Source organism: Microcaecilia unicolor, chromosome 1 (assembly GCF_901765095.1).
Source record: "Microcaecilia unicolor chromosome 1, aMicUni1.1, whole genome shotgun sequence".
NCBI classification, from domain to species: domain Eukaryota; kingdom Metazoa; phylum Chordata; class Amphibia; order Gymnophiona; family Siphonopidae; genus Microcaecilia; species Microcaecilia unicolor.
Window position 1 is genome coordinate 163,122,847 of NC_044031.1, and position 27,413 is coordinate 163,150,259.

The 27,413-nt window shown below is 47.9% G+C and overlaps 1 protein-coding gene across 2 annotated transcripts in view; it reads right to left on the reverse strand.

Moving 5' to 3' along the window:
- Window positions 1–7,828: 7,828 nt before the first annotated feature.
- Window positions 7,829–27,413, reverse strand: part of TRA2A (transformer 2 alpha homolog) — a 140,987-nt gene continuing 121,402 nt past the window's right edge. For both annotated transcript variants that reach the window (XM_030201850.1, XM_030201840.1), the window contains exons 7-8: window positions 19,249–19,316; window positions 7,829–8,233 (exon numbers count right to left, since the gene is read on the reverse strand). In XM_030201850.1, the coding sequence (XP_030057710.1) occupies window positions 8,223–8,233; window positions 19,249–19,316 (79 nt within the window). In that variant the 3' untranslated portion in view covers window positions 7,829–8,222. The remainder of the gene's footprint in view (window positions 8,234–19,248; window positions 19,317–27,413) is intronic.

Genomic DNA, 27,413 nt, shown 5'->3' on the forward strand with positions numbered 1-27,413 from the left:
TATAGGGAGGCAAAAGGATTGCTCTCTATCTCCACCTGCTGGTAGATGGACACAACCCACCAGTCTATGGATTGATCAGCATGATGATATGGAATAGTCAATTAACTATTGTAATACAGTCTTGCTAGCATTACCTAATTCTCAGTACAGCATCTGCAGTGTGTACAGAATGCAGCCGCTAAGGTGATCCTAGGAGGTAGGTTATCTGACCAAGTGACACTGCTCTTAACTAGATTACATCAGCTACCAGTCTGTGTGAAGACACATTTTAAGTTACTATTTGTTTTACTTTGTTTCTAGGTCCTTACACTCGGCTCAGGAGATAGATTAAGAGTGCCTTCTATGTTGATTTGTTGTAAGATGACTACTAGAAAGAGAACTACATGCCAAAGGTCCTGAATTGTGGAATAATCTGTCAAAAGATATTGGATTACTACTTACACCATCTTTAGAAAGGCACTCAAGATCTTTCTTTATTCTGAAAAGAATGTTAATTTAAAATACTCTCTTTGATTTATGAAGTATGCTACTTACGTTTATTTTTTTATTCTGTAATTCAATGGTTTTCTGTACCATCTATCTGTAATCCTCCTGAGCTTTTTTTTTTTTTTAGGGTAAAGCAGACTAAAACCGCCTATATTAGATTTTTTTTTTAAGTTCAAAACCCCCGATTCTTTCTGATGGGAAAATTGGGTTCTTACCTTGGTAATTTTCTTTCCTTTAGTCACAACAGATGAATCCATGATCTGATGGGTTGTATCCGCCTACCAGCAGGTGGAGATAGAGAACACTGAAAGACACAGTGACTCAGGACGGCCAGCCCCTTCTGTCTCAGTATATGAAACTTCCAAAGCAGAGTGAATAAGAAAGGCAACATAACAAACTTTCCTCACAGTGAACAAACGCCCCAGAACCGGAGCAATAACCAAACAAAGGAGGGACAATCTCAACCTCCTGCAATAGAACAGCATGTAGAAACTCTGAGAACTGGTCTTCAATTCCTCCCGAGGAGCTACAATATCTGCATGAAAGATCTGAACAAAAACAAAGTCAGACAGGGAGGGATCATGGATTTATCTGCTGTGACTAAAGGAAAGAAAATTACCAAGGTAAGAACCTATTTTCCCTTCCTTGTCATCAACAGCAAATAAATTCATTAACTGATGGGATGTACAAAAGCACTCCCTACGTAGGGTGGGAACAGGCAACTCCGCGAGCAAGTACTTGCACACCAAAATGTGCGTCCTGCTTCGCTGCAACATCCAGCCTGTAATGCCGTACAAATGAGAGCTGAGAAGCCCAAGTAGCAGCATGACAGATCTCATGAAGAGACAGAATACCCGTCTCAGACCACGAAGAGGAAACTGCTCTCGTGGAATGCGCTTTAAACGCTTCAGGAGGAGACCATCCTGAAAGCAGATACGTAGAAAAAATGACTTCCTTGACCCAGCGGGCTATAGTGGCTTTAGACGCCGTACACCCGCATCAAGGACCCATCAATACAAAAAGGTGATCAGAATTCCTGAAGTCATTTGACATCTGTAGATACTGCAACAGAGCCCTGTGGACATCCAAAAGACGCAATTGCCCAAAGGAATCCAGAAAATCCTCCCTAGAAAAGTAAGCAGAAAAATGGGTTGGGTCAGGTGAAATACTGAAACCACCTTAGGCAGGAAGGAAGGCACTGTCCGTACTGTTACACCAGACTCCGAGAACTGCAGGAAAGGATCCCGACAGGAAAGCGCCTGAAGCTCAGAAGCGCGTCTAGCTGATGTCATGGCCACCAAAAAGACTGTCTCGAGAGTCACATCCTTCTCAGAAGCCTGCCTAAGCGGCTCGAAAGGCGAACGCTGGACAGCCTTCAACACCAGCCCCAGGTTCCAGGCCGGACATGGTGACCGCACAGGAGGACGGAGCTGAAGCGCCCCTCTGAGAAATTGGACAATGTCCGGATGCGCCACAGACTTTCCCTCAAAAGCATGTCAATGCTGCCACTTGAACCCGCAGAGAATTGTAAGCCAGACCTTTTTGTAAGTCACCCTGCAAAAAAGTCCAGTATCGGCGAGACTGTAGCCCACATGGGTGTGATCGCCTTTGACACACACCACGCCTCAAAACTGCGCCAGATCCGAGCATAAGCTGCGGAAGTAGACAGCTTGCGGGCCTGCAATAGAGTAGAGATGACCTTGTTAGAGTAGCCCTTGTCTCTCAAGTGCGCCCTCTCAAGAGCCAGGTAGTAAGACCAAATCGGCAGGGATCCTCTGTTGTCACCAGACCCTGAACCAATAGGTTCCGTACCAGAGGCAAAGGGAGTGGAGCCTCCACTAGAGATCCGCATACCACGGACGCCTTGGCCAATCCGGAGCGATGAGCATTACCAAGCCTCGGTGCTGTCGAATCCGCAGTAGGACTTGTCCTATCAAGGGCCAAGGAGGGAACACTTACAGGAAGCCCGGGGGCCATAACTGAGCCAGTGCATCCAGCGAGGATCTCTCCTTCTGCTGAAAAAGCTTGGGACTTTGGCATTTGAACTTGCCGCCATTAGATCCAATCCAGGAGTCCCCCATTTGGCACTTCTGCCAGTTCCCATTCCGCCGGGTCGATTTGATGTTTGCTGAGGAAATCGGCCTGCACGTTGCTCTGACCTGCTATGTGAGCTGCGGACAGCAGATGCAAGTGGAGCTCGGCCCAGAGGAAAATCTGAGCGGCCTCCGCAGCCAGTGCCCTGCACTGAGTGCCGCCCTGGCGATTGATGTAGGCCACTGCTGTCGTATTGTCTGACAGAACACGGCCAGGAAGCCCCTCCAGAGTCTTGTGGAAGGCCAGAAAAGCCTGGAATATCGCTCTCAGTTCCAAGCGACCGATGGGCCACCCTGCTTCCACAGGTGACCACTGATCCTCAGCATTGCTTCAATGGCAATAAGCTCCCCAGCCCGACAGACTGGCATCCGTTATCACCAAGCACCAAGACGGAAGTGCGAGAGGTATTCCCTGGCGCAGCATCCTGTCGGAGAGCCACCAATCCATACTGTGCTGGGCCACAGGGAACCACGCAAGTCTGCGTTGGTATTCTTGGGAAATCGGAGACCATTGCTGGAGCAGAGCAATCTGCAGCGGCCTCATATGAGCTCTCACCCAGGGAACCACCTCCAAGGTGACCATCATCGACCCCAGTAGCTGGACAAAGTCCCAAGCTCGAGGGCGAGGCATCCGCAGGAGCAGACGGACCCGATTCTGAAGCTTGCATCGCGTGTGGTCGGAGAGAAAGACGAACCGGACCCCCAAATACTTGAGAGACTGAAAGGGGGTCAGGTGACTTTTGGGCAAATTGATCACCCAGCCCAGAGTCTGATGAACCGTTATAACTCTGGTCATGGCGAGTTGGCTCTCATCTGCCGAATCCACCCTGATGAACCAGTCGTCGAGATAAGGGTGAACTCTGATACCCTCTCGCCTGAGAAAAGCAGCTACCACCACCATCACCTTGGAAAAGGTACGGGGAGCTGTGGCTAGGCCGAAAGGCAAGGCCCGAAACTGGAAATGTTGGCCCAAAACCGCAAACCGGAGAAACCGTTGATGCGGAGGCCAAATAAGTATGTGCAAATACGCTTCTTTTAGGTCCAGAGACATGAGAAACTCTCCTGGCTGTACCGCCGCAATGACGGAGCGCAGGGTTTCCATGCGAAAGTGACGCACTCTTAGGGCCTCGTTGACGCTTTGTAAGTCGAGGATCGGTCTGAAAGACCCGCCTTTTCGAGGTACCACAAAATAAACGGAGTAGCGACCGCAGCAGTGTTTGGCAGGAGGCACCGGAATCACCGACCCGAGATGCAAGACTTGGAAGGTCTCCTCTACTGCCGCCCATTTGACGGCAGTGCCGCATCGGGACTTCATAAAAGCGTCTCTCACCGGGGCACTGAATTCCAATCAGTAACCTTCTCTGCTCAGGTCCAGGACCCACTGATCCGAAGAAATCTTGGTCCACTCCTCGAGAAATAGGGAAAGATGACCTCCTACTGCAGGAATTGACGAGTGGACCGGCGTCCCATCATTGTGGAGGACGCCCCTGAACTCCTGGCCATGGCCCGGCCGCTGCGGAATGTTTGTCTGAGCGAAAGGAGTTCCTCTGCTGAGAACGGGCACGTTGAGAAAACCCACCAGAGCGCCCCCGGCGATATCTGCGAGCTTCGCGGAAACGTGGCCTGGAAGAGGAGGGAAAAGCAGGACTTTTGGAAGAAGGCCTCGGCCTATCCTCAAGCAACCACTGGGACGTAAGAGTCCCCTAGGTCTTTAACAATCTTCTCCAATTCCTCACCAAACAGCAGAAGGCCCCGAAAGGGTAACTACTACTACTACAATGTCCTCACCAGCCTTTGTTTAGAGGCCATGCCAGCCACCCAATGCCGCAGCCAGAGAAAGCGGCGGGCCGCAACCGCCACAGACATTTGTTTAGCTGAAGCTCTGACCAGATCACAAAGGGCATCAGCCAAAAAGGACAGGGCAGACTCCATACACGGGCCAACCTCAGCGAGGGACCCCACACCATCCGCGGGCTGATCAACCGCCTGCTGTAACCAGGAAAGGCAGGCCCGGGCTGCATAGGAGCTACAAATAGCCGCCTTTAAGGAAAGGCCAGAGATCTCAAAGGACCGCTTCAACGCGGATTCTAGTAGCTGGTCCTGCATATCTTTCAAAGCGACCCCTCCCTCCACCGGGAGAGTGATCTTTTTAGTCACAGCCGTGACCAACGCATCCACTTTAGGCATCCCCAAAGGGGCCAAGTGATCCTCACTCAGAGGGTAAAGCTGATCCATATAGCCCTGGCAACCTTCTAAGGCCCATCAGGGTCAGACCATTGAGCAGAAATAAGCTCTTGGATGGAGTCATGCACAGGAAAAGCCCGAGAAGGCTTCTTAGTACTAGCCATCCTAGGATTAACAGAGGCGGCATCACCCTCGGCCGGATCTTCAATAGAAAGGGCCTGTAAGGCGTCAAATTAGCGCTGGCAGCTTGTCGCGGTGGAAAATCCGTACCGCTTTAGGATCATCCAAGTCCTGTGGCAAACAGGCACCCTCATCTGCATCATCCATCCATGAGGGCCTGCCAGAACCCTCAAGACTCCACACAGCCTGACCACAGGGGGGAAAAGGGAGCGGCGCCACACTCATACGAGAAATTTACCTGTCTACATTTAGCGTCAGTCCAACACTCGGGGGAAACCACAAAATCAGGAGCCAACACTGGGCTATCAAAACCTGGAGGGAATCCAGACCGCAACGAAGCGTCTGACACCTCCGGCAGAGCTCTCTTTAACATGAAGGCCTTATGCATCAGCAGCACAAATTCAGGGGAGAAAAACTCACCCTGGCCCTCCGCTCCCGAATTAGGCGAAACGGAGGAAGGAGCTCCTCTAGCACCCTCGGAACAAGGCGTCCCCCTGCAGTCAGACTCCTCCACCACCGCGCGGGTCGAGTCATGCGGCGCTTCCAAAATGGCGCCCGCTGCCAGCTCCATCGAGCGGGAAGAATCACCGCACGCCATGGCCGTACTAGCACGAGCGTCTAAGGAGCACGTACTGCAAAGCCCCGCTGCTGACCTGCATTTACCACAGCGGGAGCAGCGCTTAACTCCTTCAGCAGCCATCACCCGACTGGACGGAAATATAGAACATGGCGGCTTCGCACCAAAACTTACCCCGCGGGAACCTCCCCGGAGGAGCTGGGCACCACTCTCACCTCAGAAGACAGAGTCAACGAGCTCTGGTCACGCTGCACAGAACCAGAATCTCTGGATAAAGCCTCAGAATAGCTGCGCAGTAAAAATGCGCCCCTTTTTCTTTTTTCACACTGTAAGAAAAGTTGGAGGCAGGCAGCAACAGAGGGACTCCAGGAGGATGGGGGAATGGGGTAAGGCAGGGATAGGGAACAAAACCAAGTATGCCTTCAAAGTGGGCACCACCAGCCACAACACCCTCGCTCTACTGGCAAAACACAGGAGCCCCCCCAGGCAGAAATCCAGGAGCTGATAAAGCGACATCCACACCTGCTGGGAGATAGAGATATACTGAGGCAGAAGGGGCTGCCCGTCCCGAGTCACTGTGTCTTTCAGTGTTCTCTATCGCCACCTGCTGGTGCGGATACAACCCATCAGTTCATGGATTCATCTGCTGTTGATGACAAGGAACTTGATCTTCTTGCATCAAACATTTTATTATTGTAAGCACAACTAGCAATCAGTTGTCTCTCAACTACACTTAAGTACCAGAGCAAGGACTCTCAGTTTTATCATAGCAGTATGTATACCTAGTAAAGCTATAGAATTTTTAGTTAATATATACATTCTATTACTACTATAATTCAGGAAACATCTCAAGAACGACACTGTTTAAGATGAATTTGCCCGCAATAACGTTTTTTTTGTTTTTTTACATCAACCGTTACTCTTACAGATTTATGCAGTGCTACAATTAAAACAAGATATATATAATCCATATAAAAATACAATTTGAATTTTATTAGACATGCTCAAATGTTAGGGTAAATACAAAGTAAACATAACAGATGCCAAGTTTGCAAACCCAAAACGTAACTACTAGTTTTAGACATACTATAAAGCTGTAAATGTATCCTTACAAACAAGCTAAAAATGAGAGTGGAATTTTGAAGTATACAACTAATATCTTATTTGAACACTCAATCTGCAGACCTCTGGCAAGAATAAAAATTCTGTTTTTTAATTTTTTTTTTTAAGTCAGGTCATTCACATATTTTTTAGGCATTTCATTGAATGCTGATATCACAATTTCAAAACATAAGGCTACCAATTTGTTTTGGGTATAAAATGTGAAGCCACAAGAGGTGAACTGGGGGGAATAAGTTTTTATACTAGTTTCTGCTTAAGTTCTTATGCTGCAACAATACAACGCACACTCCAAGTTCAATACTGGCCCACTACAGAAAGTGGGGTGGGTAGAAGAGACATTGAGGACAATCTAAAAGGCATGAAATGCTGTAGAAAATCACTCATCTTCATTTTCTACTCCTTTATTATACCACAACTGCCTATAAAAAAATAATGCTATTTTTGCAGTTTCACATCTAAGCTTACTAGTAACAAATACTCTTGCACATATAATCATTTACAAGCAAATTAAAATAGCTGTATCTTCACATCCCAAGATCATTGTGTCACTGGTTTTACTCTGCACATGGACTTCAGAAAATTAAATGAAAAGTTCTGTTAAGTTAATTACATTGCAATAAATACCATCTATGGGGAAGAGAAAAAATAGGTAATACAGTAAATACTTGGTATTGGTACTGGTAAGATGTAATGACAATGGAGTATTATTATGGACAAGGAACAAAAACTAGCCACCATCATACCAAAACCAAATTAACAGCAAATCTCATAATTACTATAAGAAGTTTTTTTTTCAACAACTGAACCAGCAACACAGACACATTTTAGTGAGGTCAGTGAACAAATTTTTATGACAGCCTCAGGTTCTTACTATCAAATACTGAGGGAGTCATTTACTAACAATATACACCAACACTGTTAATGCATGATCTTTACTGAAGAATGATGCATAAAACAGGCCTTGCAGTGAAGCACATCAATTGTTAGTAAATGACCCCCCCCCCCCTGCAAAAAAAAAAAAAAACCAAAAAAACTTGGATCACAAATTATACATTTCAACAACACAGAAGTCTATATTCAAGACCATTGTGTAATAAGTTCTCTTTCCCTCCCAGAAAAAATATTAATCTACAGTTTGTGTGCCATTTTCAAAATGAATGCAGTTGTAGGAAACATCAACAAAAAGTAATTTGTAAATGCAGGTTTATTTTACAGTATTTGTTCTCCTTTCACAAGTTCACAAAAAGCTTTAAAAAAAATTCTATATTGTATCTTCATTAAACAGCCAGGTATCCAATGGTTTTGGCAACAAAAAGATTTACAAGACTTTACTAGATTTTGATATTAACATTTTGGGGATTTCCATTTAGCTTTGCTTAAGATGTTTAACTAAGAACTACAGCAATCACATCTTCAGGCTTCTTACAAAAAAAAAAAAAATAGGAGAAAGCAATACTTCAACCACTTAAGCTGAAAAACTACACAGCATCTAGAAGAACAAAGATCTTTAAAAACGAGGAAGGTCAGAAGAATGTTTTGTTTTTAAAAAGTATGAGTCCTCAGTTGTAGCCTTCTGTTCATCAGTAGCGCCCTTTAAAGTAAAAACAAACAAACAATTTAGCATACTTAATGCTTGTAGACTGAAAATGCACAAAGTATGTTAAATATAAAAGGTTCAATAAACTTTCAGCAGCCAAATAAAAGAAAAAATGTTAACTGCTTAAAACTATAAATAAAATGTTAAAAAACAAGCACAATTAGTATTCATATTCAGGACCAAAACTATATTTTTGCCTGAGTTTTCATAAGATGATAAATGCTAATTGCTGGCTATTAGCAACTCAAAAACAAATTAGATATAGATGTTAATACGAACTATTTTAAACCTGAATAAAATTAATATGGTTTAAATAATTGCAAGTTATGTTTCACTTATATTTGATGTTATAAGTTGGGCCTATTTATTCCAAATATCTCTTCAATTATTTATTTATTTATTTATTTATTTATTTATTTAGGGGGGGGGGGGGGGGTACAGTGCTACCGAACTAGCAGGTTTCACTGTTTTTTTCTCCATCTTTCTGTTGGAGAAACTGCTATACTCAAATTGTAAGACAACACATGATATACACAGTCATTTGTTCATGCAAATATACAGTGGGGGAAATAAGTATTTGATCCCTTGCTGATTTTGTAAGTTTGCCCACTGACAAAGACATGAGCAGCCCATAATTGAAGGGTAGGTTATTGGTAACAGTGAGAGATAGCACATCACAAATTAAATCCGGAAAATCACATTGTGGAAAGTATATGAATTTATTTGCATTCTGCAGAGGGAAATAAGTATTTAATCCCTCTGGCAAACAAGACCTAATACTTGGTGGCAAAACCCTTGTTGGCAAGCACAGCGGTCAGACGTCTTCTGTAGTTGATGATGAGGTTTGCACACATGTCAGGAGGAATTTTGGTCCACTCCTCTTTGCAGATCATCTCTAAATCATTAAGAGTTCTGGGCTGTCGCTTGGCAACTCGCAGCTTCAGCTCCCTCCATAAGTTTTCAATGGGATTAAGGTCTGGTGACTGGCTAGGCCACTCCATGACCCTAATGTGCTTCTTCCTGAGCCACTCCTTTGTTGCCTTGGCTGTATGTTTTGGGTCATTGTCGTGCTGGAAGACCCAGCCACGACCCATTTTTAAGGCCCTGGCGGAGGGAAGGAGGTTGTCACTCAGAATTGTACGGTACATGGCCCCATCCATTCTCCCATTGATGCGGTGAAGTAGTCCTGTGCCCTTAGCAGAGAAACACCCCCAAAACATAACATTTCCACCTCCATGCTTGACAGTGGGGACGGTGTTCTTTGGGTCATAGGCAGCATTTCTCTTCCTCCAAACACGGCGAGTTGAGTTCATGCCAAAGAGCTCAATTTTTGTCTCATCTGACCACAGCACCTTCTCCCAATCACTCTCGGCATCATCCAGGTGTTCACTGGCAAACTTCAGACGGGCCGTCACATGTGCCTTCCGGAGCAGGGGGACCTTGCGGGCACTGCAGGATTGCAATCCGTTATGTCGTAATGTGTTACCAATGGTTTTCGTGGTGACAGTGGTCCCAGCTGCCTTGAGATCATTGACAAGTTCCCCCCTTGTAGTTGTAGTCTGATTTCTAACCTTCCTCATGATCAAGGATACCCCACGAGGTGAGATTTTGCGTGGAGCCCCAGATCTTTGTCGATTGACAGTCATTTTGTACTTCTTCCATTTTCTTACTATGGCACCAACAGTTGTCTCCTTCTCGCCCAGCGTCTTACTGATGGTTTTGTAGCCCATTCCAGCCTTGTGCAGGTGTATGATCTTGTCCCTGACATCCTTAGACAGCTCCTTGCTCTTGGCCATTTTGTAGAGGTTAGAGTCTGACTGATTCACTGCGTCTGTGGACAGGTGTCTTTCATACAGGTGACCATTGCCGACAGCTGTCTGTCATGCAGGTAACGAGTTGATTTGGAGCATCTACCTGGTCTGTAGGGGCCAGATCTCTTACTGGTTGGTGGGGGATCAAATACTTATTTCCCTCTGCAGAATGCAAATAAATTCATATACTTTCCACAATGTGATTTTCCGGATTTAATTTGTGATGTGCTATCTCTCACTGTTACCAATAACCTACCCTTCAATTATGGGCTGCTCATGTCTTTGTCAGTGGGCAAACTTACAAAATCAGCAAGGGATCAAATACTTATTTCCCCCACTGTACATAGGTAAGCCCAAGACGGCATTAAATAAATGCTTTATAGAACTTAAAAGTGTTATTAAAAGGGGAGCACAGGGGATGAACCACTGGTGGAACATGTGTGAACAACAAGTTTGAAGAACTGCGCTTTGTGGTACTGTTAAAGATCTATCCACAATGGAGAAGAGAAGTGAACAGAACATTAATGCACGCTGACCAAACATTTATTTGTTGCATTTGTACCCCACATTTTCCCACCTATTTGCAGGCTCAATGTGGCTTACAAAAGATTACTTTTTAAGTATGATACTGTGAAACCTAATGGTTTAAACCAAGAGAAAGACTTGTCTTCATAAAAAATGTTGCATAAACCATAAAAATACCAACATCTTAGAAACATCTATTGTGTGGTATAATTATTGAAGCTAATTTATATTTGTGTGTAAATTTATTAGCATTTTTGAGATGCATACTACTGTAAACAGCACAGATATTCTAAGTTAATTACATTGCAATAAATACCATCTATGGGGAAAGAGAAAAAATAGGTAATACAGTAAATACTTGGTACTAGTACTGGTGAGATGCAATGACAATGGAGTATTATGGACAAGGAACAAAAACTAGCCACCATTACACCAAAACCAAATTAACAGCAAATTTCATAATTACTATAAGAAGTTTTTTTCAACAACTGAACCAGCAACAACACAGACACATTTTAGTGAGGTCAGTGAACACATTTTAATGACAACCTCAGGTTCTTACCATCAAATACCGAGGGAATCATTTACTAATTTGGGACATTTATGCATTCAGATTTTTTTATAGTGAAAACGACTTATTTGTAGTGAGAGCTTGAAAATGTTTTGCTGTACACATTTCTTGTTTTTAAACTGGAATATTCTCAGAAGATGTCAATGAAACGCAAAACAAGATGGCTGCTGGAACGCATTAATTTTTTTTTAATGATTTTTATCTTTTAATTTTAGACATTTTAACAGTTTTTAAGAGCTTTTTTTTCCTTTTTTTTAAGCAATTATAGGTGGTCAGACACTCGTTCTCTGAATGATATATGTATTTTTGATATTTATGTGCCTTGATTTCTAGCATTTTTTGGTGATTTTATGAGTATTTAATAACATTTGGAAATGTCAGCTTTGTTTTTTTTTTTTTTTAGCAAAGTCATACTAATCAGTTTTCATAGTTTTGCATAGTTTTATAATGGTATTTTTAAGTTTTAAGATGAATTTTCTAAGATATGACCTTTCAACTATAACAAACACATATAAGCAGCCAACAGCAGTGAGTGTATTAGCAATGGTAAAATTATGTCTTACCTGATGATTTTCTTTCCTTTAACGCAGCAGATGAATCCAGGAACTAGTGGGTTAAGTCCGCCTACCAGCAGGTGGAGATAGAGATAAACAAACTAAAGGCAGTGATGCCAGATGGCCAGCCCCTTCCTCAGTTAGTATGTCATTCGTAAGCATTTATCAAGGCCAAAAATATGAAACCAATAACAAACCATCCTCACTATCAAAAACAGAGAACCAAATAATAACTTTGAAATAACTGCAACTTGATCCCCAAAAACCGGAATCCTTTCCATATTCCCATATCTGTCTGAACTCTGCAAAAGAGAACCCGGAAAGTAAAAACAGTCACTCTGTGTGGCAAATGAAACCAACAGTCGGCTGAGTAGGGAGGTATCCTGGATTCATCTGCTGTGTTAAAGGAAAGAAAATTATCAGGTAAGACATAATTTTACCTTCCTTGTCACTTGCAGCAGATGAAGCCAGGAACTGGTGGGATATACCAAAGCATTCCTTAAGTAGGGTGGGAAGCCGACGCTCCCCGCGCCAACACTCCCGCTCCAAAACTCGCATCCGCCCAAGCACACACGTCCAGCCTGTAATGCTTCGCAAACTTATGACGAGACGCCCAAGTAGCCGCCTGACAAATCTCTTCCAGAGGTAAGGCAGATGCCTCCGCCCAAGAAGCCGCCTGTGCCCGAGTGGAATTCGCCTTCAGGGCCACTAGGGATGCCTGCCCTTGTAGCAGATATGCCGCCCCAATGGCCTCCCTAATCCAGCGAGCAATGGAAGCCACCTCACTTCTTTTCGACCCCGACAAGAGCACAAAGAGATGATCTGAGTGCCGCAACGCGTTCCAAATCTGTAGGTATCGATACAAGGCTCTCTGCACATCCAGGAAACATAGCAACGCAAATTCTCCCTAATAATCCTCTCTTCGAAAAGACGGAAGATAAACCGACTGATTGACATGAAAAGTCAAAACCACTTTTGGCAGAAACGAGGGCACCGTCCGAATACTCTGGCTTCCGAAAACTGCAAAAAAGGATCTCTGCAGGACAAAGGCTGAATTTCAGAAATCCTCCTAGCCGAAGCAATGGCCACCAAAAACACTGTCCTAAGCCTGAGATCCTTCTCAGAAACCCTATTCAAGGGCTCAAAGGGTGGGGCCTGGAGGGTTTGGAGCACCACATTCAAATGCCATGACGGGCACGGCTGTTGCAGAGGAGGTCGAAGCCTAAGAGCCCCGCGCAGGAAACGGACCACATCAGAGTGAGCTGCTAAATAGGAACCGTCCAGTTGCCTCTAAAACAAGCTAGCGCGGCCACCTGCACCCGAAGGGAATTATATGCCAACCCCTTTTGACGACCATCCTGAAGGAACTCCAGAATAACCGTAATGTCTGCCCGAAAAGGCGACTCAGCACGGAAAGCGCACCACACCGAAAAAGCTTTCCACACTCGCGCGTACACTGCTGAAGTAGACTGTTCCTTGCCCCCAAAAGAGTGGCAATGACTGGTCCTGAAAATCCCTTCTTCCTCAATTGCCACCTCTCAATAGCCAGGCCGTAAGACCAAAGCGGGAGGGATTTTCCATCTGAACTGGCCTTTGATGAGAAGATCGGAAGTCACCGGAAGTCGCAATGGTGGCTCAGAGTGCTCGAACAAGATCCGCATACCACGCCCGTCGGGGCCAGTCTGGGGCCACTAGAACGACTGGCCCCCGATGCTGCCCTATACGGCAAAGAACTCTCTCTATCAGAGGCCACAGGGGAAAACATACAGTAGCTGTTGTTCCGGCCATGGCTGGAGAAGAGCGTCCAAACCTGCGGATCCTGGCTGCCGTTTGCGGCTGAAGAACTGGGGAACTTTGGCATTGCAAGCCATGGCCATGAGATCCATTACTGGTCTTCCCCAATGTTGACAGATCAGCCGAAAAGCCGAGTCCGACAGCGTCCATTCCGCTGTGTCCAAAAGAGTCCGGCTGAGAAAATCCGCTTGAACATTGTCTTGACCCACAATGTGCGCTGCCGACAGACTCTAAACATGCGCTTCCGCCCACACGAGAAGACGAGACGCCTCCATTGCCAAGGGAAGACTGCGAGTGCCCTCCTGCCGATTGATGTAGGCAACCGTCGTGGTGTTGTCCGAGAATACACGAACCGCCTGCTCTTGCAGAAGGTCCTGAAAACTCCACAGCGCATTCACAACTGTTCCTAACTCTAGACGATTTATCAGCCAAGTCGCTTCGATAGGGGTCCATGATTCCTGGGCTACTCGATGAAGACAATGGGCTCCCCAGCCCGCAAGGCTGGCATCCGTCACGACTACAACCCAATTGGGAGACGCCAGAGAAACCCCCTTCTGCAAATTGGTCAACTGGAGCCACCACGCGAGACTATCCCTGGCCCGGCTCGACCAAGGGAGGCGCCATTGATAATCCAGCGACATCGGCGACCATCTGCTCAAAAGGAATTTCTGGAGAGGCCGCATGTGAGCCCTTGCCCATGGAATGACCTCCAAGGTCTCCGTCATGGAACCGAGGAGCTGAATATAGTCCCACACTTGGGGAGCGCAACAACTCAATAAGGTCCTTACCTGAGAAAGCAATTTGACCCTTCGCCCCTTGGGGAAAAACACCTCCACCCTGCTTTGTATCGAATTGCACTCCAAGATACTCCAGACTGAGTAGGAAACAGATGACTCTTGTCCATATTGACCACCCAACCTAAGGATGGCAACACCGCAACCACTAGACTCTCCTCTGCTGTCGTCGCCCAAATCAGCCAGTCGTCGAGATATGGATACACTCAAATTACCACTACTACTACTATTTAGCATTTCTATAGCGCTACAAGGCGTACGCAGCGCTGCACAAACATAGAAGACAGTCCCTGCTCAAAGAGCTTACAATCTAATAGACAAAAAAATAAATAAAGTAAGCAAATCAAATCAATTAATGTGAACGGGAAGGAAGAGAGGAAGGTAGGTGGAGGCAAGTGGTTACGAGTCAAAAGCAATGCTAAAGAGGTGGGCTTTCAGTCTAGATTTAAAGGTGGCCAAGGATGGGGCAAGACATAGGGGCTCAGGAAGTTTATACCAGGCGTAGGGTGCAGCGAGACAGAAGGCGCAAAGTCTGGAGTTGGAAGTAGTGAAGGGAACAGGTAAGGATTTATCCATGGAGCGGAGTGCACGGGAAGGGGTGTAGGGAAGGACGAGTGTGGAGAGATACTGGGGAGCAGCAGAGTGAGTACATTTATAGGTTAGTAGAAGAAGTTTGAACAGGATGCGAAAACAGATAGGGGAGCCAGTGAAGGGTCTTGAGGAGAGGGGTAGTATGAGTAAAGCGACCCTGGCGGAAGACAAAATGGGCAGCAGAGTTTTGAACCGACTGGAGAGGGGAGAGGTGACTAAGTGGGAGGCCAGCAAGAAGCAGATTGCAGTAGTCTAAACGAGAGGTGACAAGGGTGTGGATGAGGGTTTTGGTAGAGTGCTCAGAAAGAAAGGGGCGGATTTTACGGATGTTGTAAAGAAAGAAACGACAGGTCTTGGCAATCTGCTGGAAATGAGCAGAGAAGGAGAGAGAAGAGTCAAAGATGACCCCAAGGTTTCGAGCTGAGGAGACAGGGAGAATGAGAGAGCCATCAACAGAAATAGAAAATAGGGGGAGAGGGGAGGTGGGTTTGGGGGGGAAATGAGAAGCTCGGTTTTGGTCATATTTAATTTCAGGTGGCGTTGAGACATCCAGACAGCAATGTCAGACAAGCACGCTGAAACTTTGGTTTGGATGCAAGGTGAGATATCAGGGGTAGAAAGGTAGATTTGGGAGTCATCAGCATAGAGATGGTAGGAAAAGCCATGGGATGAGATTAATGAACCAAGGGAAGAAGTGTAGATAGAAAAGAGGAGGGGACCAAGAACAGAACCCTGAGGTACGCCGACAGGCTGAGGGATAGAAGTAGAAGAGGATCCACCAGAGTGAACACTAAAGGTGCGGAGGGAGAGGTAGGAAGAGAACCAAGAAAGGACAGAGCCCTGGAATCCAAGTAAGGACAGGGTATCGAGAAGAATCCAGACTGCCCCAATTTGACTGCCCCTATCGGACCGACCGTTCACTGGTCTATTAGATTGTAAGCTCTTTGAGCAGTGACTGTCTCTCTTTGTTAAATTGTACAGCGTTGCGTAACCTTAGTAGTGCTCTAGAAATGTTAAGTAGTAGTAGTAAGTATGCTGTGATCGACAGTGTCAAAAGCAGCGGAAAGATCAAGAAGAATGAGGATGGAATATTGACCTCTGGATTTAGCCAGTAATAGGTCATTGGAGACTTTAGTAAGCGCAGTTTCGGTTGAGTGGAGAGGGCGAAAACCAGACTGTAGTGGGTCAAGAATAGCATGTGAGGAGAGAAAATCAAGGCAGCGGTGGTGAACAGCACGCTCAAGTAATTTGGAGAGAAAAGGAAGGAGGGAGATGGGTCGGTAATTAGAGGGACAAGTAGGGTCGAGTAAAGGCTTCTTAAGGAGAGGTGTGACCACAGCATGTTTAAAGGCAGCAGGAACAGTCGCAGTGGAAAGTGAGAGGTTGAGAATGTGACAGATAAAAGGAATAAGAGCAGGAGAGATGGCATTAAGAAGGTGGGTGGGAATGGGATCAGAGGAACAGGTGGTACATTTTGAGGAAGAAAGGAGAAGTGTAGTTTCCTCAATAGTAACTTCAGGAAAGGAGGAAAGGGAATGAGGGGAAGGAGAGAGAGGGGAACGGACTAGTGGAGGGAGAGGTGGTGAGGTAGAGAAAGCAAGGTTTATCTTTTGAACATTGTTGTGAAAGAATTCAGCAAGGGTCTCAGGAGATAATGAAGGGGGAGTTGGGGGAGGGGGCACCTTGAGGAGAGAGTTCAATGTGGTGAAGAGAAGTTGAGGATTAGAGCCAAGAGAGTTGGTCAGTTGGATATAATAATCCTGTTTGGCACGTAAAAGAGCAGATTGGAAGGAGGTCAGCATGAACTTAAAGTGTAAGAAATCAGCAAGGGCCCGAGATTTCCGCCAGAGGCGTTCGGCGGAGCGGGTACAGGAACGTAGGTAGCAGATATTAGAAGTCAGCCAAGGTTGGGGTTTTGTACGCCTCACAGGGCGGGTCATCAAAGGTGCAAGAGTGTCTAAGGCAGAGGATAGAGTATTGTTGTAAGAAGAAACAGCCTCGTTGACAGACGTGGATAGTGCCACAGTAGAGAGGAGGTTTGAAACATGGGAGGATAGAGATGAAGGGTCAATATCGTGAAGATTCCTAGATAAATTAGATAAGATAGGACGGGACTGGGAGGGAGGAGATTTAAGTGTGAAAGTTATAAGATGGTGATCAGAGGAGGGAAGATCAGAGGCAAGGAAACTAGAGGGTGAACAGTTGGAGGAGAAGATGAGATCAAGACAGTGACCATTTTGATGAGTGGGGGAGGTGCAGCGTAGTTGGCGATTAAAGGAGGACGTTAAAGCGAGTAACTTGGAAATATAAGAGTTGGAAGGATCATTAGCAGGAATATTAAAGTCACCATGGATGAGAGAGGGGGAGGAAGGATCATGGAAGAAGGCAAGCCAGGCGTCAAAGTCACTGAGAAAGGATGAAAGGGACTTATCAGGGGGACAATAAATGACCGCTATTCGAAGAGGCAGAGGAGAGAAAAGGCGAATAGAGTGGACTTCAAAGGAGGAAAAACAGTGAGATTGAGGTGGAAGAAGGGGTTGAAATCTGGAGGAGGGAGAGAGAAGTAGTCCAACACCGCCTCCACGGCCAGCAGGGCGAGGAGTATGTGAAAATAGATAACCGCCATGGCACAGGGCTGCGACTGAAGCAGAGTCATCAGGGCAGAGCCAGGTTACTGTTATGGCGAGCAGATGGAGGTGACGCGAGATAAAGAGGTCCTGGATATAGGCGAGTTTGTTACAGATAGAGCGGGCATTCCATAGGGCGCAAGAGAAGGGCAGAGAAGAGGAGGGGAGTAGAGAAACAGAGATGAGGTTAGAGAGGTCGCGGTGAGATCTGTAGAGTTGGGATAATAGTTGGTGAGGGGGCCAGGATTGGGATTGATGTCACCGGCTGAGAGTAAGAGAGCGGAGGAGAGTAGGAGAGGTGTGGCCACGAAGGCGTCGAAGGTGAGAGGTATTTAGGCGGAATGGGGAAGGCAAAATGGACGGAAGAAAGAGGCGGAGATTAAGAGGGAGGAAGAGGGTAGGAGAGAAGGTGAGGTGATGAAGTCGATGGATGGGCAGTGAGTTCCTGTAGCGGACAGAGGTAGGGGGTGAGGGAAAAGATTAGGAAGGGACAGGGCTAGGAAGAGAATGTGAATAAGGGCCATAAATGACTGAGGTACTTTAGCAACTGGGAAGAAGATTAGAAGTAAAGAGAAAAATGCCCCGCGCGCCATTACCATTACCTAGAGCAGAGGCCCTGAGTGGATCGGAGTGGACCTGGGTGTGTCACCCCGGAGAAGGCTGTAAGGATATGCAGATGAGCTGCAAGTCCTCCACAGCACCTGAAAGGCAGCCGGTGGTAGAGCTGGGCACCTCTCAGCTGAGGAAAGGCTTACCAGGGGTTAGGCCCTATGCAACAAAAACACCTGATCGAGTAGCAAAATAAACTCTGGCGAAAACCCCTCCCCCACAACGGAGATTGCAGCCATGGCACCTGCACCACCGCTCACAGTGCCTGACGGCCCGCCCAACTCCCCTAACCAGCGGAGAAGAAGCTTTGCCCAAAACCTCTACCGAAGCCGGCTCCGTGACCGATCACAAAATGGCGCAAGAATCGCCAGGCTCCGGGCGGGAAAGCACGCTCTTGGGGGGGGCAACGCTCCATCGAGTCCCGCCAAATCAACGCACCCCACGCTGCAAAGGTCCACCGCCGAACACTGTTTCCCGCATCGGGAACAGCGTTTTACCGCCCCTGCTGCCATCACCCTCCCCTGATCAGGAACCCAGCAGGACTTACCCCGGACCGGGAAAGCGCAGAAACTGACAGCTGAGCCGAAGAAAAAAAAACTCTCTGACTCCACTTTGAGGCAGGCTCAGATAAGCAGGCAACAGAAAACAGGACTCAGACAGCAGTAATACAAACCTGCTCTCAGCAAAAACACACTTCCCTGTGCTTCTGTTTCTCTTTTTTTTTTTTCGTGAGGAGGCAGAAACAAACAGGGAAGGAAAGGAACAGCAAAAGCCTGTTCAGAGGGAATTTGAGGTGCAGCAGGGACCCAGCAACTGCATATGCTGCCAAAGGGGACACCACCAGTCCGCCACCCCTGGCTCAAACTGGCCACCGGGCCCAGGAGCACCCTCAGAGGCCTTGGGCCCAGGAGCTGGAGAAAAAACCGTCCACCACCTGCTGAGACAGAGACATACTAACTGAGGAAGGAGCCTTTAGTTTGTTTATCTCTATCTCCACCTGCTGGTAGGTGGACTTAACCCACTAGTTCCTGGATTCATCTGCTGCAAGTGACAAGGAATATGCCTAATTGACAAGTTTAGAAAAACTTGCCAATGACAAACTTTCAGTTAAGACCATTCATCCATATACTCACTTGGGCTGTATGATCGGGATCTTGACCGGGATCTGTATCTGCTGTAATAAGGTGAAGGTGATCGCCTTCTGCAATATAGTAGAGCATAATATTCACTTGAAGTTCCACTTGTGCTTAATTACTAGTTCTTGCACTTTTCATTTACTAAAATGTATGCAAAGAAACAAATCAAGCAGTGATGTTACAGTTACAGCAAAGTAGCACATGACAGTGAAGAAAGGTTTTAATACTGATCTAATTTTTATGAATATGAACAGATGAAAATTTTAAAACCTACAAGCTCAGGATTTTTTCTGCTGGTCTGTGTACAACATATCACATTGCAGATGTGCCATATTTCAACACATTTATGCATTTCACATGAGACAAATCCCTCTGTCAGCATTACCCAGTGTTGCCATAAAGCAAATGATACATACCTGTAGCAGGTGTTCTCAGAGGACAGCAGGCTGATTGTTCTCACAACTGGGTGACATCCACGGCAGCCCCCTCCAACCGGAAAAAAATCTTGCGGTAGGTCCCACGTGCGAGGCACGTCCACCGCACATGCGCGGCCGGCTTCCCGCCCGTGCGCGACCGCTCAGTTAAGTAAAAAGCTAAGTAAAATAGAACAACTCCAAAGGGGAGGAGGGAGGGTAGGTGAGAACAATCAGCCTGCTGTCCTCGGAGAACACCTGCTACAGGCATGTATCATTCGCTTTCTCTGAGGACAAGTAGGCTGCTTGTTCTCACGACTGGGGTATCCCTAGCTACCAGGCTCACTCAAAACAACGAAGAGGGTCAATTGGGCCTCGCAATGGCGAGGGCATAACAGAAATTGACCTACGAAGAACAACTAACAGAGTGCAGCCTGAACAGAATAAAACTGGGCCTAAGAGGGTGGAGTTGGATTCTAAACCCTGAACAGATTCTGCAGCACCGACTGCCCAAACAGACTGTCGCATCGGGTATCCTGCTGGAGGCAGTAATGAGATGTGAATGTGTGGACTGAAGACCACGTCGCAGCCTTGCAAATCTCTTCAACTAGTAAAAAAGGCCCGTTTCTTAACGCAATGAAACGGGCGCTAGCAATGTAATGAGTTCCTGCCATTAATGTTTCCACTGTTGTATTCTGAATATAATTGTTGTTTACATGTGTAAGATTTCTTTATATACAATAGTTTTTGTGTAAACTGTGTTACAATGTGGTAAAAGATTTCCTTGTTCAGGCCCTTCAATTAGTTTAACAATCACATCAGAAGAACACCTTACTCGTGAGAATGCAACATACAGTTGCCCATGTGAGAGACAGAGTGGCAGTGTGTTTTACAGACAGTGTAAGAGAGAGATACACAGAGTGATTAAGTGTGTGTGATGTGTGTGAGTGACAAAGTGATTAAATGTTTGTCTTCCCTTCCGTTCTGTGCACTTGCCTCCACTGATGTTCGTACCTCCCTGTATATAATTGTTTGTTAGAGATTCAATCCACTCCACTTCCCTCCTCCAAGTTCCGTTCTGTCTGATTGGTTCTTCGTTCCTGTGACATCGCGTTTGTTTGCTTGGCAACTATGCAGCATTCCGATTCCTCGACGTGAGGGCGGGGACAGTGAGAGCCAATGAAACGCTGAACTACAGACTTACGAACCCTACACTGCCACAGTGCCACGGAGTCAGCTTCAGAATGTTGGAGGTGCTTTTTATTATATAGGATAGTGGCTGACTTCAAGTGGGCCACTGACGCCGCCATGGCTCTAACACTATGAGCCGTGACATGACCCTCCAGAGTCAGCCCAGCCTGGGCGTAAGTGAAGGAAATGCAATCTGCTGGCCAATTGGAGATGGAGCGTTTCCCGACAGCGACCCCCTTCCTATTGGGGTCAAAAGAAACAAACAACTGGGCGGACTGTCTGTGTGGGCTTGTCCGCTCCAGGTAGAAGGCCAATGCTCTTTTGCAGTCCAATATGTGCAACTGACATTCAGGAGGGCGGGTATGTGGACGGGGAAAGAATGTTGGCAAGACAACGGACTGGTTCAGACGGAACTCCGACACCACCTTTGGCAGGAACTTAGGGTGAGTGCGGAGGACTACTCTGTTATGATGAAATCTGGTATAGGGAGCATGGGCTACCAAGGCTTGAAGCTCACTGACCCTCCGAGCTGAAGTGACTGCCACCAAGAAAATGACCTTCCAAGTCAAGTACTTCAGATGGAAAGAAGCCAGTGGCTCAAAAGGAGGTTTCATCAGCTGGGTGAGGACGATGTTGAGATTCCATGACACTGTAGGAGGCTTGACAGGGGGGCTTTGACAAAAGCAAACCTCTCATGAACTGAACGACTAAAGGCTGTCTAGAGATAGGCTTACCCTCTACATGATAATGGTAAGCACTAATCGCACTAAGGTGATTCCTTACTGAGTTGGTTTTGAGACCAGACTCTGATAAGTGTAGAAGGTATTCAAGCAGGGTCTGTGCAGGAGAAGAGCGAGGTTCTAGGGCCTTGCTGTTACACCAGACGACGAACTTCCTCCACTTGAAAAAGTAACTCTTCTTAGTGGAATCTTTCCTGGAAGCAAGCAAGACTCGGGAGACACCCTCAGGCAGATCCAAGGCAGCAAAATCTACGCCCTCAACATCCAGGCCTTGAGACCCAGAGACTGGAGGTTGGGATGCAGAAGTGCCCCCTCGTTCTGAGTGATGAGGGTTGGAACACACTCCAATCTCCACGGTTCTTCGGAGGACAATTCCAGAAGAGGAGGGAACCAGATCTGACGGGGCCAAAAGGGCGCAATCAGAATCATGGTGCCACGGAAGTCCGTTCCCCCAATGCAGGAGGAAGACATCCGACGCTAGTCTGTCGTGGGCCTGAAGCCTGGAACAGAACTGAGGCAGTTTGTGATTGGTCTGGGTGGCGAAAAGATCCACCGAGGGGGTGCCCCACACTCGAATTGAGCGACCATTTGTGCGGTTGCATGAGTCCGCTCAATCTGTTGGCCAGACAGTTGTTTACGCCTGCTAAGTACATGGCTTGGAGAAGCATGCCATACTGGTGAGCCCAGCGCACATCCCGACAGCTTCCTGACACAGGGAGCGAGATCCAGTGCCCCCCTGCTTGTTGATGTAGTACATCGCAACCTGGTTGTCTGTCCGAATTTGGATCATTTGAAAGGACAGCCAATCTCTGAAAGCCTTCAGCGCGTTCCATACCGCTCTCAACTCCAGGAGGTTAATCTGCAGACCAGATTCCTGGAGGGACCACCATCCTTAAGTGTGAAGCCCATCGACATGGGCTCCCCACCCGAGAGATGCATCCGTCGTCAGCACCTTTTGTGGCTGAGGAATTTGGAATGGGCGTCCAAAGATCAAATTGGAGTGAATCGTCCACCAGTGAAGCGAAGAGTGAAAACTGGCAGGCAGGCAGATTGCATCTTCTAGATTCCCCGTGACCTGGTACCACTGAGAAGCTAGGGTCCATTGAGCTGGTCTCATGTGAAGATGTGCCATGGGGGTCACATGGATGGTAGAGACCATATGGCCCAGGAGTCTCAACATCTGCCGAGCTGTGAGCTGCTGGGACGCTCTGGCCCGGGAGGCGAGGGACAGGAGAGCCTGCGCCCTCGCCTCGAGGAGATAGGCATGAGCCGTCTGTGAATTCAGCAGGGTTCCAATGAATTTGAGTGACTGGACTGGGTGTAGGTGGGACTTTGGGTAGTTTATCACAAACCCCAGTAGCTCCAGAAGTTGAATAGTCATCTGCAAGGGCTGTAGAGCTCCTGCCTCCGAGGTGCTCTTCACCAATCATCGAGATAAGGGATCACATGCAACCCAGCTTGCGTAGCGATGCCACCGCCACCACCACTAGGCACTTCGTGAACATCCGTGGTGCGGAGGCGAGCCCAAAGGGCAGCACACAATACTGGAAATGCTGCGTCCCCAGACGGAATCGTCCTGAACTTTTCTCGGACCAGATATTTGTTCAGGCCTCTCAGGTCTAGGATGGGACGCATCCCCCCTGTTTTCTTTTCCACAAGGAAGTACCTGGAATAGAATCCCAGTCCTTCTTGCCCTGGTGGTACGGGCTCAACCGAATTGGCGCTGAGAAGGGCGGAGAGTTCCTCTGCAAGTACCTGCCTGTGGTGGGAGCTGAAGGACTGAGCTCCCGGCGGGCAGTTTGGCGGAGTGGAGGTCAAATTGAGGGCGTACCCGCACTGCACTATTTGGAGAACCCACTGGTCAGAGGTTATGAGAGGCCACCTTTGGTGAAAAAATTTTAACCTTCCCCCGACCGGTAGGTCGTCCGGCACAGCACTTGTATGGCGGCTATGCTCCCGTGGATCCAGTCAAAAGCCCGTCCCCTGCTTTTGCTGGGGAGGCGCAGGGGCCTGCTTGGTCACACGCTGTTGACGCGAACGAGCGTGCTGGGGCTGAGCCTGGGGAGGCTGTCGGGAAAGAGGATTGTAGCTATGCTTGGAGTAAGCGTAAGGAGCAGTCTTCTTTCCCCTGAAAAATCGCCTACCTGAAGAGGTAGGTGCTGAAGGCGCCCAATGGGAGAGGTTGTCGAGGGCAGTTTCCCAACTGCTCAACCTTCTCACCAAAAATATTATCCCCCCGGCAAGGGACATCCGCCAGCCACTGCTGGGTCCTATTGTCCAGGTCAGAGGCGTGCAGCCATGAGAGCCTGCGCATCACTATACCTTGGGCAGTGGCCCTGGATGCATCACCACAAGTGTCATAAATACCCCTGGACAGGAATTTGCGACATGCCTTCAGCTGCCTTACCACCTCCTGAAAAGGCCTGGCCTGCTCCGGCAGGAGCTTGTCAACCAGGTCTGCCAGTTGCCGCACACTGTTCCGCATGTGAATGCTCGTGTAGAGCTGGTAAGACTGGATCACGAGCATGGAGGTATGATAGGCCTTCCTCCCAAAAGAGTCCAGAGTGCGAGACTCACGCCCCGGGGGCGCCGAGGCGGTATACCTCGAACTCTTGGCTCTCTTGAGAGCAGAGTCCACGACCGCAGAGTCGTGTGGCAACTGAGTCCTCATCAAGTCTGAGTCTGTGTGGACTCTATACTGGGACTCCGCTTTCTTCGGGATGGTGGGATTAGATAAAGGCTTCAGCCAGTTCCGCAGCAGTGTCTCCTTCAGGACATTGTGCAGCGGAACCGTGGAAGACTCTCTAGGTGGTGATGGATAGTTGAGGACTTCGAGCATCTCAGCCCTTAGCTCGTCCACCGTAACCACAGGAAAGGGAATGCTCACAGACATGTCCATCACAAAAGAGGCGAAGGAAAGGCTCTCAGGTGGGGAGAGTTTCCTTTCCGGTGAAGGAGTGGGGTCAGAAGGAAGACCACAGGACTCCTCGGACGAGAAATACCTGGGGTCTTCCTCCTCCTCGTCCTCCTCCTCCCACGAGGCCTCCCCCTCGGTGTCGGACATGAGTTCTCTGACTTCCGTCCGAAACCGGGCCCGTCTCGACTCAGAGGGACCATGCCCTCGATGATGGCGTCGAGAGGTGGATTCCTGTGCCGGCAGGGACGAAGCTCCCTCCATCGACGGGGACTCCACCTGAGTGGTGGCCGAGACCGATGCCACAAGCAGCACCGGTGTCGACGACCGCATCACAGGGCCAGAGCCAGCCAGTGCTTCAGTCAACGGTGCAGAGGGCGCAAGCACCCCCGGCAGGGACTGGCGTAGCAGCCCTTCCAGGATAACAGGAAGAATGGCTCGGAGGCGCTCGTCCAGAGCCTCTGTCGGGAAAGGCTGAGGGGCCGGTGCCGGAGTCGGTGCTCGAATCTGCACGGGGCCAGGAGACGGTACCGGACTGCCCGATGACCTATGCATCGACACCTCCTGGATGGAGGGGAAGCAGTCCTCCCAGCATCGACGATTCTTGGGTACTGACTCTCTTGATGCCCCGGAGCTCCCGGTACCGTGTGAAGGGGGCGACCGATGACGCTGCTTCTTAGCCAACTTCTTTCGATGCACGTCATCGGCGCTCCGCGGTACCGACAAGGAGGACGTGGAATCCACACGCCTCCTCAGGGTCGGGTCCGAAAGGGGTTGGTCCCAATGGCCCTGTACAGTAACACTCGGCTGCTCACTGCTCCCAGTGAAAGAAGGTCGTCACCCTAGCAGGGAGGCATGGGACCTGGCCCCACCGAGTGTCAGCCAGGCTCAGATATCAGCTCTAAACAAAAAGAGCCCAAGTCAACCCGCAATAACTTCCTGTTCAACTGTCCCTAAGAAAAAAAAAAAGAAAAAGCGAGACAGAGAGGCACAGACAGTGAAAGTCCAAAAAGGAGCTGCACGATCCATCTACCACCTGCTTGGAGACAGAAAATACAGAGCAATCCAAGCTTCATGATACCCTTAAGTAGTGAGTTACTTATTACTACTTTTCTCTCTCTCTGTCCTCTGGTAGATGGACATAACCCATTTGTCTGGACTGGTCTGGTATAGATAAGAAATGATTAGTGCACCAGCCTGAGAATGAGGGAAACTGGGTTAAATTCCCACTGCAGCTCCTTATAACTCTGGGCAAGCCACTCAACCCTCCACTGCCCCAGGTACAAAATAAGTACCTGTATACAATATATAAAACTCCTTTGATTGTAACCACAGAAAGGCGATATATCATATATCAAATCCCATCCCTTTTCCCTTACCATACAGGTCTTTATCTGCAGTCATTTACAGTGTTACTGTACTTGAGTGCAAAACGAAATAAAGGAGTAATTAGATCTTACCTGCTAATTTGCTTTCCTTTAGTCCCTCCGGACCGGACCAGGATTGGACTGATGGGTTGTGCTCGCCTACCAGCAGGTGGAGACTGAGAAAAAACTCTGACTCTAGAGAGCCAATAGGAGCCCTGGCCACGTGACCTTAGCCTCAGTATTTGAATAACAAAGCAGGAAAGAAAAAAAGACCTTCTGTGCCGTATGGAATCCTAGCAGCCACAAAGCACTTGACAATGCCAAGTATCAGAGCTCACCAGCAACTCTCACCAGAGAAGTGGTATGGCCTGATATGTATTACAGCTCACCAGCAACTCTCACCAGAGAAGTGGTATGGCTCACTTGTACTATAGCTCACCAGCAACTCTCACCAGAGAAGCGATATGGCTCACATGTAAAATAGCTCACCAGCAACTCTCCCCAGAGAAGTGGTATGGCGCACGTATAATATAGCTCACCAGCAACTCTCCCCAGAGAAGTGGTATGGCTCACTTGTCTTATAGCTCACCAGCAACTCTCACCAGAGAAGTGGTATGGCCCACTTAAGATTTTATATATATTCCATCAACTGAGCTTACCAGCAACTCTCACCAGAAAAGTGGTAAATCATATTTAAGGTTTATAGATATTCCAACAACTGAGCTCAGCCACAACTCTCACCAGAGAAGTGGTATGGCGTATTTAAGGTTTTATAAATAGATTCCAGCGGATCACGTGGTGCTATGAGCTAAGCGGCAGCAGGTTGCTTGGGCTCCCGAACCCTCACCCGCAAAATACATAAATTAAGGATTGCACTCGAAGTGTCCTTTCACACCGAAGCGTGTGAACACCACATGGATAAATATCTTCGTAGTACGCCCGCGATCAAGGCACCGAAGACCACGAAAAAAAGAGAAAAACAAAGCCGCGATCGGCGAAAACAAAATGGCGGACGGCGCACATGGGGCGCCGGTGGTGTTCTCAGAAGCGCAGCTAGAACAACTTACTTCTGCGATGACTAGAGCGTGGGAGCCGAAATGGGCAGCGCTAGATAGAAAACTGGAAGGGATCCAAACCGCGCTAGCAGGCCTGCAAACTCGCGTGAGCGACGCCGAAGTGCGTATAGCAGCGATGGAAGATGAGACACGTGCATATGGGCCGGATATCACTAGTCTACAACAGCAGATGGACACGCATACCTCCAAGTTGAAAGACTTGGAGAACCGCTCACGCAGAAATAATATTAGACTGGTGGGACTCCCTGAATCGCTCCCGGAACGTAATCTGGAGGTATGGCTGGAAACATGGCTAGCGAAAGAATTGGCTTTAACAGACTCTATGGGGCCAGTGGTGGTGGAGCGGGCCCACCGAGTGGGGAGAAAGATGGAGGCGCAGGGAAGACCCCGAGTGGTGGTAGCAAAGCTGTTAAACTATAGACACAAACAGGAAATTTTACAGGGCTTTCGTATGAAGAGAG